The sequence below is a fragment of the Vanessa tameamea genome, chromosome 16 (assembly GCF_037043105.1).
Source record: "Vanessa tameamea isolate UH-Manoa-2023 chromosome 16, ilVanTame1 primary haplotype, whole genome shotgun sequence".
Taxonomy (NCBI): Eukaryota; Metazoa; Arthropoda; class Insecta; order Lepidoptera; family Nymphalidae; genus Vanessa; species Vanessa tameamea.
The window spans coordinates 27,629-39,982 of NC_087324.1; the positions used below are offsets into that span (position 1 = coordinate 27,629).

At 38.3% G+C, this 12,354-nt stretch overlaps 1 protein-coding gene across 2 annotated transcripts; it reads left to right on the top strand.

Moving 5' to 3' along the window:
* Positions 1–752: 752 nt before the first annotated feature.
* LOC113403556 (reticulon-4-interacting protein 1, mitochondrial) lies at positions 753–6,230 on the top strand. 2 transcript variants are annotated; one of them, XM_064217393.1, is made up of 7 exons: positions 753–867; positions 1,109–1,289; positions 4,054–4,262; positions 4,511–4,711; positions 4,784–4,896; positions 4,965–5,256; positions 5,967–6,230. In XM_064217393.1, the coding sequence occupies exons 2-7, from the start codon at positions 1,112–1,114 to the stop codon at positions 6,132–6,134; spliced, it is 1,161 nt and encodes a 386-aa protein (XP_064073463.1). In that variant the 5' UTR covers positions 753–867; positions 1,109–1,111; the 3' UTR covers positions 6,135–6,230. The 2 variants fall into 2 exon arrangements, with proteins under 2 accessions (XP_064073463.1, XP_026499921.2); XM_026644136.2 differs by lacking the exon at positions 753–867 and having other exon boundaries at positions 1,009–1,289.
* Positions 6,231–12,354: the final 6,124 nt, after the last annotated feature.

The following is a 12,354-nucleotide window of genomic DNA, read 5'->3' on the forward strand; positions in this document are numbered from 1 at the left end:
GGTTAAATTAGATGGACAGTAGATTGATTAGTACGCCTTTAATTTGTGCTGTAAATGTTTTGTGTTATTCAATAAAATAATTAGCTGAATGAATAAAATATTGAGTATGTGGTAAGCTGCAATCTGATTTCGAATAATGTTTTACGGACAAGGAACGAATTTGATGTTAACAATTTTATTTTGTTTATATTTTTTATTAACTTTTATTGTTTACAGAGTATAAATGTAAGAAGTGTCATATGAATCTTTAACCAATAAAATGTATACCAAGATATATATAATAAGGGTTCCATAATTGTACCGAGGGCCCCCAGTCCACGGCGACGCTACTATTCTTCGTTACGGCGGCGACTACGGTAACGGTATGGCAGGGGCTGCCAAGAATATAATGTACGGAAGGTGGTTGGTAGAATGTTGATGAGAAGGGCCAAAGATCGAGCTCAGTGGCGCGCCTTGGGGGAGGCCTCTGTCTAGCAGTGGAATAATACAAGCTGATCATGATGATGATGAAATTGTCTGAAAACCTTGAGATCTTAAAATTAATAATTGATGTATTGAAATTGCATTAACATAACTATTTTAAAATAGCACCTTCTAAAGGCGGATGTCCAACTTTAAACGCTATCTAATTTGAAGGTACAGTTTTATACACGAAGGTACTTCTCCTTATCTATACGTCCATACTCCATACCATAATGCACAATGCACATTATTTACAGAATATACAGTTAAAATGACATGACAATCAGCTGCTTAAATGTCGAAATTTGGCAATTCACAATCTCAATCGTAGAGTATTTTTATTTTAGTTAATTACTAAAATAAATCAGATTTAAATTTAATTTAGTGGTAAATAATACAGTAGAGGTCAGAAGCAATCCTAGTTTTATCTGATAAGTTATAGTAGGATTTGATGATTGTATTTATATTAAGACTAACTATAACTTCATATTTGACGATATTAATCATTTATTTAAATACTTATATTAAAATTCTTCTTATGCCAGTACCGACACTTGACTCAACGACTACAAAGAGGAAATGCATCATCTGAACACCATTTAATTAAGCAGTAACTTAAAATGACGTTTTTTACATATTACATTAGGAAATGTCTGGGTGGACCCGCGGGCTTAACGCCGGCCGCATGCAAGCCTGGCGCGTGCACGCCTATGGCCCCGGCGAGTTACGGTTGGAACAGGCGCGTGTGCCGACGCTGCGTGCGCCCGACGACGTGCTCGTACGCGTGCGAGCCACTTCGCTCAATCCTCTCGACCTCGGCATGATTGGTAAATTATTCTATGTCAAGACCTACTCTAAAGTATTCAAACAAGTGAGTTCCATAGCCGGGTATACATAAGAAAAAACTTGATGAAAAAAATAATTAAAATGAACACCAGATAAAATTAAAGTGAAGTGAATGCAAAGTGGAAGAGTCAGAAATAATATTTCCCATTTCAACCTATTGACATTAATTCTACTGAATTACACATATAATAATCAAAAAAAGAAAGTGGTACATCTTGGGGTGATCTCTGTCAAGGTAGTAAATTCAGTAATTGATGTGATTGCATCTTATCATAATTTCTATAATTTAATAATTCTATTCTTTTTTTTCAATATATGACCATGTGAACAATCCACTCTCTGAAATAGGTATAGTTTTATTTTATGGCATATTGGTAAAAGAGTCACCTGATTGTAAGTGATCGTCACTGCCTATAAACATTTGCACTGTATTCAATTTGAAGAATTTCTTACATAATTTACACCAATCTTGGGAACTGAGATGGTATGTTGTTTGTGTTTGGCTGCACTGACACACTCACTCCGAGCCTGTTTAAAACAATACTAAGTATTACTGTATGTAGCAGAATATATAATGAGTGAGTGGTACCCACCCCGACTGGTTTCTTCATAGACAATAAACAGACAAAATGTATTAAATTAACTTCTTCAAATGTAAAATAATTCCTTGGTATCACTATAGATTTTAAACTTCAATGTGGCCCTCATATAAATAGATTGGCAAGTAGACGAAGCTTCATCTACTATACTGTTAACTAATGTTGACACGGCATATTTTAGGTATTTCCACAGTATAATGTCCTATGTCATTCTATTTTAGGGTCACGCAGCTGACGTTTATACAATTTTTGTTCTGGAGAAGAGGGCTATTCGTGCAATTTATAACCTGCACCCAGAAGATTAATATTAAGATGTAAATTTAACGATATTCAAATGATGTCTGTCGTTTCTCAATGTGTATTTGATGATGTTATGGATGTTCACAAAAACGTTCATTTTACCAGAAATTGTAACGTTCACGGTCAACGTGAATCGTTAAGGAACGTTTGTTTGTTAAAACATATTACAAAACGAATAAATTTTTAGACGATTACACGCCGTGGTCATGAAAGGATAAAAAGAAAGTATCCCGCTGAGTTTCCTTCGCCGGTTTTTCCGGAACCGCATCCCCTATTGTGTAGGAGGAGTTATTTGTATAGGCTGTAGATTATAACGTATATGTTAATAGCTAAATTCGTCGAGTAAGTCGAGTCGATTTTGTATGAGGTAGGTGGCAAACGGGCAGGAGGTTCACCTGATGCAAACTGACTACCACCGCCTACCCGGATATCTGCAATACCGGGGGCTTTCAGGTTCGTTTCCGCTAGTTCACAGGGTTGTTGTGTATGGCAGAAAATGCCTTAGAACTCTGTTGTGGTCAAAGTCAAAATCTTTATTTAATATAGAAGTGTTACACTTGCTTATTGATATCAAGTCGAAAATGTACCACCGGTTCGGACATAAACACCTCGTTCCTACTATTAATAGTATGTATTTGTAATTTTTATCAAAACTTAATATTATAAATTAGGTGTATATAAATATAAATTTGTAAGACAGCATTTGAAAGTCGCTCCAATTGTTAAATATTTATTGTTGTACATATTACTCATATGATATCCAACTTTTATTTAAACTTATGTTGGATATTTCTTAAATATACATCATTACATAATATAATACAAAGTCGCTTACCGCTGTCTGTCCCTATGTATGCTTAGATCTTTAAAATTGCACAATGGATTTTGATGTGGTTTTTTTAATAGATAGATTGATTCAAGAGATTTATATCTATAACACATGCACAATATAGTAGAGAAACACTGATAACTTTAGAGGTTTCTAAAGTGATGTCGTGAATAAACACATTTTTTGCGTTTACATTGCTGGCAACGCAAACGCTGGCTGAACCCTACGAAATAGATCAAAATAATGTACTAAAGTATTGCACACCTTAAAAAGGTCTCCTAAAAAGTCCATATCGATATTTGTCTATTAGGGATAACGCGCAATAACCATTTCTTATCGTTTACTTTTTACGAGAAATAATGGCTTTTCGAAAAGATTTTAAGCAATACAGCATTCATCCTTATCCAATTAGGTATCTTAAATACATTGTACATTTGATATAGATCAATAAGGTCCTTTACAGCATGTAATTTAAATGAATATTTTCGAAGATATTACAGATTAAAAACATCCCTGTGTTTTTGTGTTTCACAGCGGTTCGTATTGTCTAATGGCTCAAAAACTGAACTTTGTAAGACATTCTGTAGTATATTTAGTATCAGCATTGCAGCCGTGCGAAGCCGGGGCGGGTCGCTAGTACAGAGATATATTCTAGATCTATTGCTGAATGTATCGTCTGTGTTATATCTCATTGATTAAAAATACCACGAAATAAAATCATTATTTTATCCGAACGAAGTCTAGTCTAGTCTAGTCTAGCTAGTAAACTAGCTGCCTGTGCCGACTTCGTTTTGTCTTCCTGTTTATCTGTATAAACAGATTGTGTTTTAATCATATTCAAACCGCCATCTCAAGTGCAACTGAAGCAGAGAGTGAAACGCTAATTTGACCAACAGAAGATTTGTACTCCTTGTTACTGAGATTCTTAATAAATTCATGTCGATTATTGAAACCGCCCTTATATTTTACAACCACGAAAGTATGACAGTATGTTGACACTATTTTAATATAAAATAGGAGGTTACGGTGCTCGCGTTTTGAATACTCTACGAAAACTGGAGGGAGCCGACGTTGAGTTTCCTCTCGTGGTGGGACGTGACTTCGTGGGAGAAGTGGAACTCGCCGGTGCAGAGACGCGTCTCCGTCCAGGCGAACGCGTGTGGGGAGTGGTACCGCCGCACTGGCAAGGGGCCCATGCCCAGTACGTGCTCGTCAAGAACCGTTGGGTGAGTATGTTAACTAATTACGGAGCTGCAACTCCAACATGAGTAACATGTCATCGAACTATCGCAACGCACCTCGATGACAGTCGCACGCGTAACTCTCGCAGCAAGTTTGCGCACCACCTACACACTATTCATTTCGGTAACAGGACATGCAACGGTTACGGTTACGGCTCGCTCGTGAGTTCACAACGTGATGCCCGCTCAGAAGTAGATGTCAGATTGGAATGCCGCGTACATTTTATTGCCAGATAGGTCCGGCGCCGCGCACCCTGAGCGACTCGCAGGCCGGCGGCGCGCTGTACGCGGCGCTGACGGCGTGCGCGGCCCTGCGCGCGGCGGGGCTGCCGCCCGCCCGCCGCCCGGCGCGCCGCTCCACGCGCGTGTTGCTGCTCGGCCTCGGTGGCGTCGGACACGCTGCGCTGCAGCTGCTCGTCTGCGGCGGCGCGCAGGTCGTCGCGTCGAACCTTCTTACACTTTTTGTTGTATTCGACAAAGTCATGAACCGACACTTCTTGAAGCAGGTCGTCGTAGGATGTTCCGACGATCTCCGCGCGAGAGCCACGGAGCTCGGCGCGGTGGCCGCGTTGGACAGAAATTCACCGGATTATGATCGTCTGCTGGAGGAGTCCGGCCCGTGAGTCACCTCGTCTGACAGTCCGCCCACGCAGTGGCCGACGAATGTCGTATCCGACCATCTCGCAGGTACGAGGCGATCCTGGACTGCGCGGGCGCGGGCGGCGCGGAGGCGGGCGCGCGGCGCTGGCGGTTCTCGCGCTACGTCACGCTGAGCTCGCCGCTGCTGCGCGAGACGGACGCGCACGGCGTGCTGGAGGGCTCGCTGCGGGCGGCGGGCTCGCTGGCGAACCAGTGCGCCGGCGCGGCGCGGGCCGGCCCGGCGCCGACCGGCCCGTGTCCGCCGCACGTGCGATGGGCCTACTTCATGCCCTCCACCGAACACATCGAGATGCTTAGGCGGCTGGCGGAAAGGGGGAAGGTTCGTTTGTCTTTTTCATGCGTAACGGCATGATATACCTATTAGACCGAGGGTCTTCAACCTTTTAGAAGTCAAGGGCCAAGTATACTATGATTCTTTTTTCGGTGGGCTGCAACTCGACCAAAACATTTCATTATAAACTTAAGTAATTAAAAAAATAATAACCATCGAAGGTATTTATTAAAAAGAAATTATTTTATTAAAATTCAATGAGACGTCATTGTTTGCTCTTAACTAATTTATCAATGTCTGCCCCTACAGTGGTCGTTGCGAGTCTCAAACTGTTTTCAAAGTGAACGTCGGTGATTCTTGTTCTCGCCTTCGACTTTACGTTTTTCATTCGAGAAAATAACCGCTCGCATAGATACGTCGTGTCAAGCGGAGAGGTCATTTTTAGGGCATTCGCTCTGATTTTAGGAAAATCTGCGTAGGGACGTATTTCGCGGCAGTGCGTCCGCGCCTCTGCCCGCACTCGTAGTTTCACGCGGATCACTCGCTTTAGTTTAAATACCTATTTCGTTTTAATTTCTATGTAAGTAAGTAATGTCAATTTAATTTATTTAATCTGTCGCCGGGCCGCAGAGGCAGCCACGGCGGGCCGCGGGTTGAAGCCCTTTGTATTAGACTATTTACAGCTGTACTCGCACATATTGGTCAATGAGCACGTTCCGTGAGGCAGACAGGTGACCCTACTGATGTGTGCGCAACAGTTTTCAGTGCAGGTGGAGCGCACGTACCCGTGGTGGGAGGGGGGCGCGGCCTACGAGCGCGCGGGGGGGGCGCACGCGCGCGGCAAGATACTCTTGGACTTCGCCGTCGCGCCGACACACTCGCCGACACACTCGCCGACACACTCGCCGGACGGACGTGATATGTGACACGAACTGACTCCCACACGATGTGATTTAATTAATTAGAATATTTGTATTTGTACAATGTATCCAATGTAACGAGTGAGATCCGAGTGACATGGCCGGCTGTTGCATTAAACGAGGCGTGGAGATGTGGTTGTGTTTTACTTATATATTGACTTAATAGTTCAGTTCAGTGCTGTATTTATGGCAGCGCTCCGAAACCTAGGCTTCGAACCCGGTGGCAAAAGGAACAATCAAAATATACTTTATTCGAGTAGGCTTTTACGAGCACTTTTGTATCATCATTTTACAAACGATATTAAGCGAAGACACCACTGGTTCGGAATGTAGATTCTACCGAGAAGAACCGGCAAGAAACTCAATAGTTACTCTTTTTCAACATTTAAAATAAAAGGGATGTTAGCCAAATACAACGATATATGTAGTATGTACCTGTATAATATATTCTGCCTGGAAGTCGAGAGCTATTAGCTCCACGCCTTTCTATTATCTATATAATCCTGTATCGAATGCCTTCTTTACCGATGCAACTTTTACAAAGTATTTGAACTTATCAATCGGCAAAATTAAAAATATCTGCGGAATTTTATCATAGAAACGGATACCTTGCCCCACGAAGGATTTATTGACTTTGCGGAGTCGGACACTTGGCGTTATAAGCTTATCCTTACGTCTCGTGCACATACAATGATTATCACTGATTCTATCAAAGTGATCAATCTTACTGTGAATATTCATAACATTGTTGTAAATTTATTGAGACGCAAAAGTGAGCATTCCTACTTATCAAAAAACATCCCAATATTATCCAATATTATATCCAATATTATAAATAGACCGGACTCTTTTCTAAAATAAAAACAGATTCGATATCTGCAATACTATCAAAGTAACAAAAATATACTAATACTACTACTGAGTCTGCCTATCGGGGACGATAGATGAGGGCCACTACTTTGGAATCCAATGCTATTCCTAAAAACACTGTAGTATCGGCTATATTAAGACGGCCATATTATAATTTTGCTTTCTAACATTTGGTAGACTAAAAACTACACATTTTGCTTTTTGAGCGCTCAAAACTATTAAATTAAATTTACTTTAAACTATTAAATTTTAACACACAATAAATTATTTACTGTGAACCAATCGTGTACCTGTGATAATACACTGTTCACATCGTCATAGTCCGTTTTAAAAATCAGTGAAGTATCGTCAGCAAACAACACTATATCACAAATGCCTTAAGCATACCTTGACCTTTCCGTTAACCAAAGTTTAACTTTGTTACTGCTTGTAAGCAAATTTAAAAGAGAGGTTCCTCCACCACACTATGTACTTATTTTGGAAAATGTAATGTTAATGTTCGATATTAGTCAATAGCTCCGATATATGTACCTCCTAATAATCGATCTACACGAACAGACGAACACATTTGTTGCGTTACATGATTTGATGACTTGACTTTATGTGTAGCCGGTGCTCAAAAAGTTTAAATCAATGGGGCACTACAAAATGATTCGTACATAACTGGCAGGGGATCTCTATCTCTAGCTCTAACTCCACCATCGCCCGCCTCGGATGGTGGAGCCGGGTCTACGGACACAGAGAAGTCACGGCGTTTATTTGAGAAATCAAGTCGAACTGTGTTCGTGTTCGTTTTGCTATTCCAGTTCACGTATGAACCAAATGTCCGGGTTCTATGAGCGTGTCTCACTTTTAAAATTCGCATTGAATACTGACACTTTGTGTGTGTGTGTGTGTGATTTGTCACAGGTGATTGTAAAAAACAAAATCTATCTAATTTATTTTTCTTTAAGTTTAAAAAAGGGTCAAATAATTTATATATTACTTGTTATTTATAAACTAGCGGCAAGATACGATGGCCGTTTTGACACATTAAAAAAGTGATGTGAAATGTAAATTTATTATCGATATAATATATTCAAATCTTTGTTTTTTTGCAAGTAATTTAATTCAAGTTTTTGTTGCAAGTAGTATCTGATTAAAAAGGTTTAATAAAAAAAATATAAAATAAGTTTAAGTAATATATTCGAACGAAATCAATTTAAATCAAAAATTGGAATTAGAATGAATAACTTTATAAACACATTACATAAAAAAACACAAATATAACACCGACTACGAGGTCGAGTGTGAGAGTGTGACGTACACGTTTACGCAAAAAAATAAATAAAAAAGTTATCTTCGCGGTACCCTAATATTTGTAGTTTAGAAATCACATTCGATAAATTTTATGACTAACTGCACGTCACTATTGACAATAAAGAACAACAATTTGCTCCTTTGATGTAATTATTTATTAAATACGAAACTTCATGAGCGGGCAAACGTCAAAACGGCCATCATAGCGTGCCGCTACTTATAGTAATTCGTAAGAGCCGCGATGGCCCAGTGATTAGGTACATGTGAGTCTTAATCGAGAATTGCGGGCTCAAACTTGGGAAAGCACCTTTGAATTTTTATGTGCTTATTTTTGTTTATAACCCACAATTGTTAAGAAGGTTGTGCGGTTGTGAGCTCTTACAAGCGATTAACAGGATTAGGACAAAGAATTTAACAATTCTGCATTAATGTAGTCTTCTGGATTTGAACTAAGAACAATAATTCTACGAGGAACAATTTTAAGCCCTTCGTTGAACGATGATCTGAATAATAAAATAATGTCTAGATGAGGACAGTATTTTTTTCTGGTGATAATAGAGACTGCCTCTGCCTACCTTATGGCTCATTTTTAACTCATTATATCTGAATAACTATACTTACTATTGACACAATGTAAAGAGGTTAAAGTGTGAACGTTTCTATTTACGCTCTATATAAAGCTTCAGAGAACAAACTAGACGTTACGTTCACGTCTCAGTGCCAATGTCAGATTATAACTACTACGTATAGAAAAGTTTAAGTAAACAATAGATTACATAACATACAAACAAAACAGATTTACAAATACAACGTAATTGTCATTCGTAATATTGATCGTACGTACGTAATCGCCAGTCTCTTCGAAACGTACCTTTGTTGTTACGAATCGCAAGTTAAAAAACGTGTTAACTCGTATTAAAGTTTATTTAAATACGTACATTACGTTCGTAGTGACAAACCCATTTGAAATGTATAAAATTTTTAATCCGCTTTGTTTAAGCGCCTGCGACAAATTTAATGCAGCTGCACTTATTGCGCCGTTGTGCAATTAGATATACTTAGATTTAAGTTACATTTTTTTGTCGTCATTCTGAATATAGCAGTTCACCACTGATACACGTCTTATTATTTTTTCTATCGAAGTTTTCTCGTTGAATCCCGCACATGGTCCTTTACCGACCCGGATTGTATTGAATCAGCGGAAGACAAGCTGCATCAATCGTGGATTATTGAGAAACATACAACATTATAATTATTCGAAGAAATAAATAAGTTGAACCTTAACCCCGGTCAAGGTTAAATAGCTTGAACGTGGATTTGAACCGAAGTTTTTGTGTTAATTTTCTATATTCCACTATTATTGGGTCACCCAACACTCGTAAAGGTAGTAGGTATATAAGTTATTTAAGGATTTACAAGGTTAGTAAATTATTATATACTCCATTTTACTGTGTCCAACCTTTAAATAAGTAATTATTTTTTTTTGTATATTGTAATAATTAACTGCAATTAAATAAACATATATGTAAAGGTATTACAGTATTGTAAGCAATTTGCTTCGTTTTTTATTTAATTGATATTACAATTTATTAGTTTTTTACTTATTCGTGTGCCGGTAGGTACTTTTACATAGTAAGATTGTTACGAGTCCTACCTAAATAGATAAGGAATTAATGATACAGTTTATTTGTTTTACTGCTATTAAATATTGTCAATTATTTTTTATCTTATTTTATTATGTCTTTAAAGGAAGTGTGGCATTATAATAAAACGACTGATTTGTAGAGAGCAGTATTGTGGAATGCAATGGATGAATGAATGAAAATGAGTGTTTATATAAGATAAATGTTTCGGGTATATATACAAAAGTTTCGGTAGCAAAAACGACCCCTTCCAGAGTCTCTAATCTGTTTCAAATACGCAGTTTTTTGTGCATAAATGTAGTATGCGCTTGGAATAGCCTGTGGAGTTATTTACGACGTAATGATGGCGTGCAGATGTTGTATATGCTTGGAGTGGCTATCTAGTGGCTAGCGTCGTAACGACAAACAGATGTGCTGCTACATGTATATTGTTTAAATTGCATGTGAATGTCGAGTCATTAGCAAACTATTAGATTATTTCTAGAACATTTGTTGCTTACGTGATTAGTTAAATTAACTTTGCTTTGCTTATTCGCATATAATATTGTTAACTGTAGATATAATGAATCCATAATAGTGGCTAATAAATAATTATAATAAAATATTTGTTATAAATTTATATTTTGCTATTATTGTATTAGGGCTGAAATTGCTAAGTAAGTACATTTATTTATTGTTTATATTTTAAATATTTTGTTGCTCAATATTGGTTTATATAAATTTCAGGTTGACCATCGCACTCGTCTCCCATAATGTCTGAGGAAAAAGAATTTATTAAGAAGCGAGGGAGCTTCAAAGGTCGTTTGACTGCTTTCATAAATTATCTTGATCAGCTGAGCGATAAATTATCGAGTTGTGATGTCACTGAACTACAGCTGCGTATTGGGAAGATGGAGTCGTTATATGAGCAATGTGATGAGGTACAGTTGCGTTTAGAATGCATCACCGAAGACGTTAAAGTGCAGTTTGCTGAGCGTTCAGATTTTGAGTCGTCGTAGTATAAGACGCTTTCTAAAGCAAACAATTTATTAAGTAATTTTAATAAAGATTCTCAATCTAGTAATAGTGATAAATGTACTCATAGCAATACACATACGCCAGTTAAGTTACCTACTATACAGTTACCGAAATTTAGTGGCTCCTACGGCCATTGGCTGGAATTTCATGATACTTTCACTAGTCTTATTCACAATAACGATAATATTGACGAAGTGAACAAGTTTCACTATTTACGAGCTCCTCTCGATGAGTCTGCTGCCGTGGTTATTAAATCAGTTGAATTTTCTGCTAGTAAATACTCTGTAGCTTGGAAGTTATTATGCGACCGATTTAGTAATAAGCGTTTATTGGTGCAAAATCATGTATCAGCATTATTTAATGTAGAAATGATTCATGAAGAGTCTTCGTCTATTTTGAAGGGATTGAATTTTAATAGATCAATTAAACAAAAACCTGCGTATTGGGTTACTCTTTTAATTTACATAGTTACCCGCAAGCTTGATAATAAGACGTTTCGAGAGTAGGAGGAATTTAAGGGTCGTCTCGATAAGGATTACACTATTACATTCAACCAGTTTGTGCAGTTTATACGCGCTCGAGCCGATTTAATCGTAACTTTAGAATTGTCCCGTACTCAGTCTCAGACTTCAGTCCTAAAATCAAAGCTATGGTAAGTACACCGTCTCCTCGCATGTCTCACACGGAATCAGCACAGAAGTCATGTCCCAAGTGCAAAGGTGACCACAATTTAATAAATTGTCCGCAGTTCCTCGCACTCAGTAACGACGCACGTCACAGATTATTGCCATCATACAAGGTGTGTTTTAATTGTTTAAAGCCCGGTCATTTTGCGAATCATTATAAGAAGCAAGGTTGCAAGTTACGTAAACGTAGACATAATACACTGATCCACACTTCGGATGGTAAAAATACTATAAATAGCAGTAATCAAAACCAGAATAACATTAATTATTCGAATAATAATTCATTGTCTCCATCTTCGTCTGCCACTTGCGACTTAAATAACGTAGCGTTACCAGCAAGCGTTGCCGTGCAGTGCGCTGAGCGTAAGCAAGGCGACGTGCTGTTGTCCACCGGTTTAATCAAACTGTATGATTATAAGAATCGCGCGCATGTTGTTCGTGCAGTCCTCGATAGCGGTAGTACGTCTTGATTTATGAGAGAAAGTGTTTGTAAATTGTTAAATCTTCCGTCGACTCAAGTTGACAGATTGATTTGGGGAATAAATAACGTATCTTCGCACGTAGGCAAAATGTGTCATGTATATATGACGTCTTTAAATGATAATTTTTCTTGTAAAATGCAGTGTTTCGTTTTGCCATTTATTACAAACATTTCACCGTGTCGTGAAATTGATATTTCTAGTTTACATATTCCGTCTGATTTATGTTTAG

What these genes read in the sequence shown, in the direction of transcription:
- LOC113403556 (XM_064217393.1), top strand. Translation starts at nt 1,112, where the DNA reads ATGTCTGGGTGGACCCGCGGGCTTAACGCCGGCCGCATGCAAGCCTGG. An exon ending in TCTCGACCTCGGCATGATTG is followed by an intron (nt 1,290 to 4,053) that starts GTAAATTATTCT and finishes AATATAAAATAG; the next exon opens with GAGGTTACGGTGCTCGCGTT. An exon ending in TGCTCGTCAAGAACCGTTGG is followed by an intron (nt 4,263 to 4,510) that starts GTGAGTATGTTA and finishes TTTTATTGCCAG; the next exon opens with ATAGGTCCGGCGCCGCGCAC.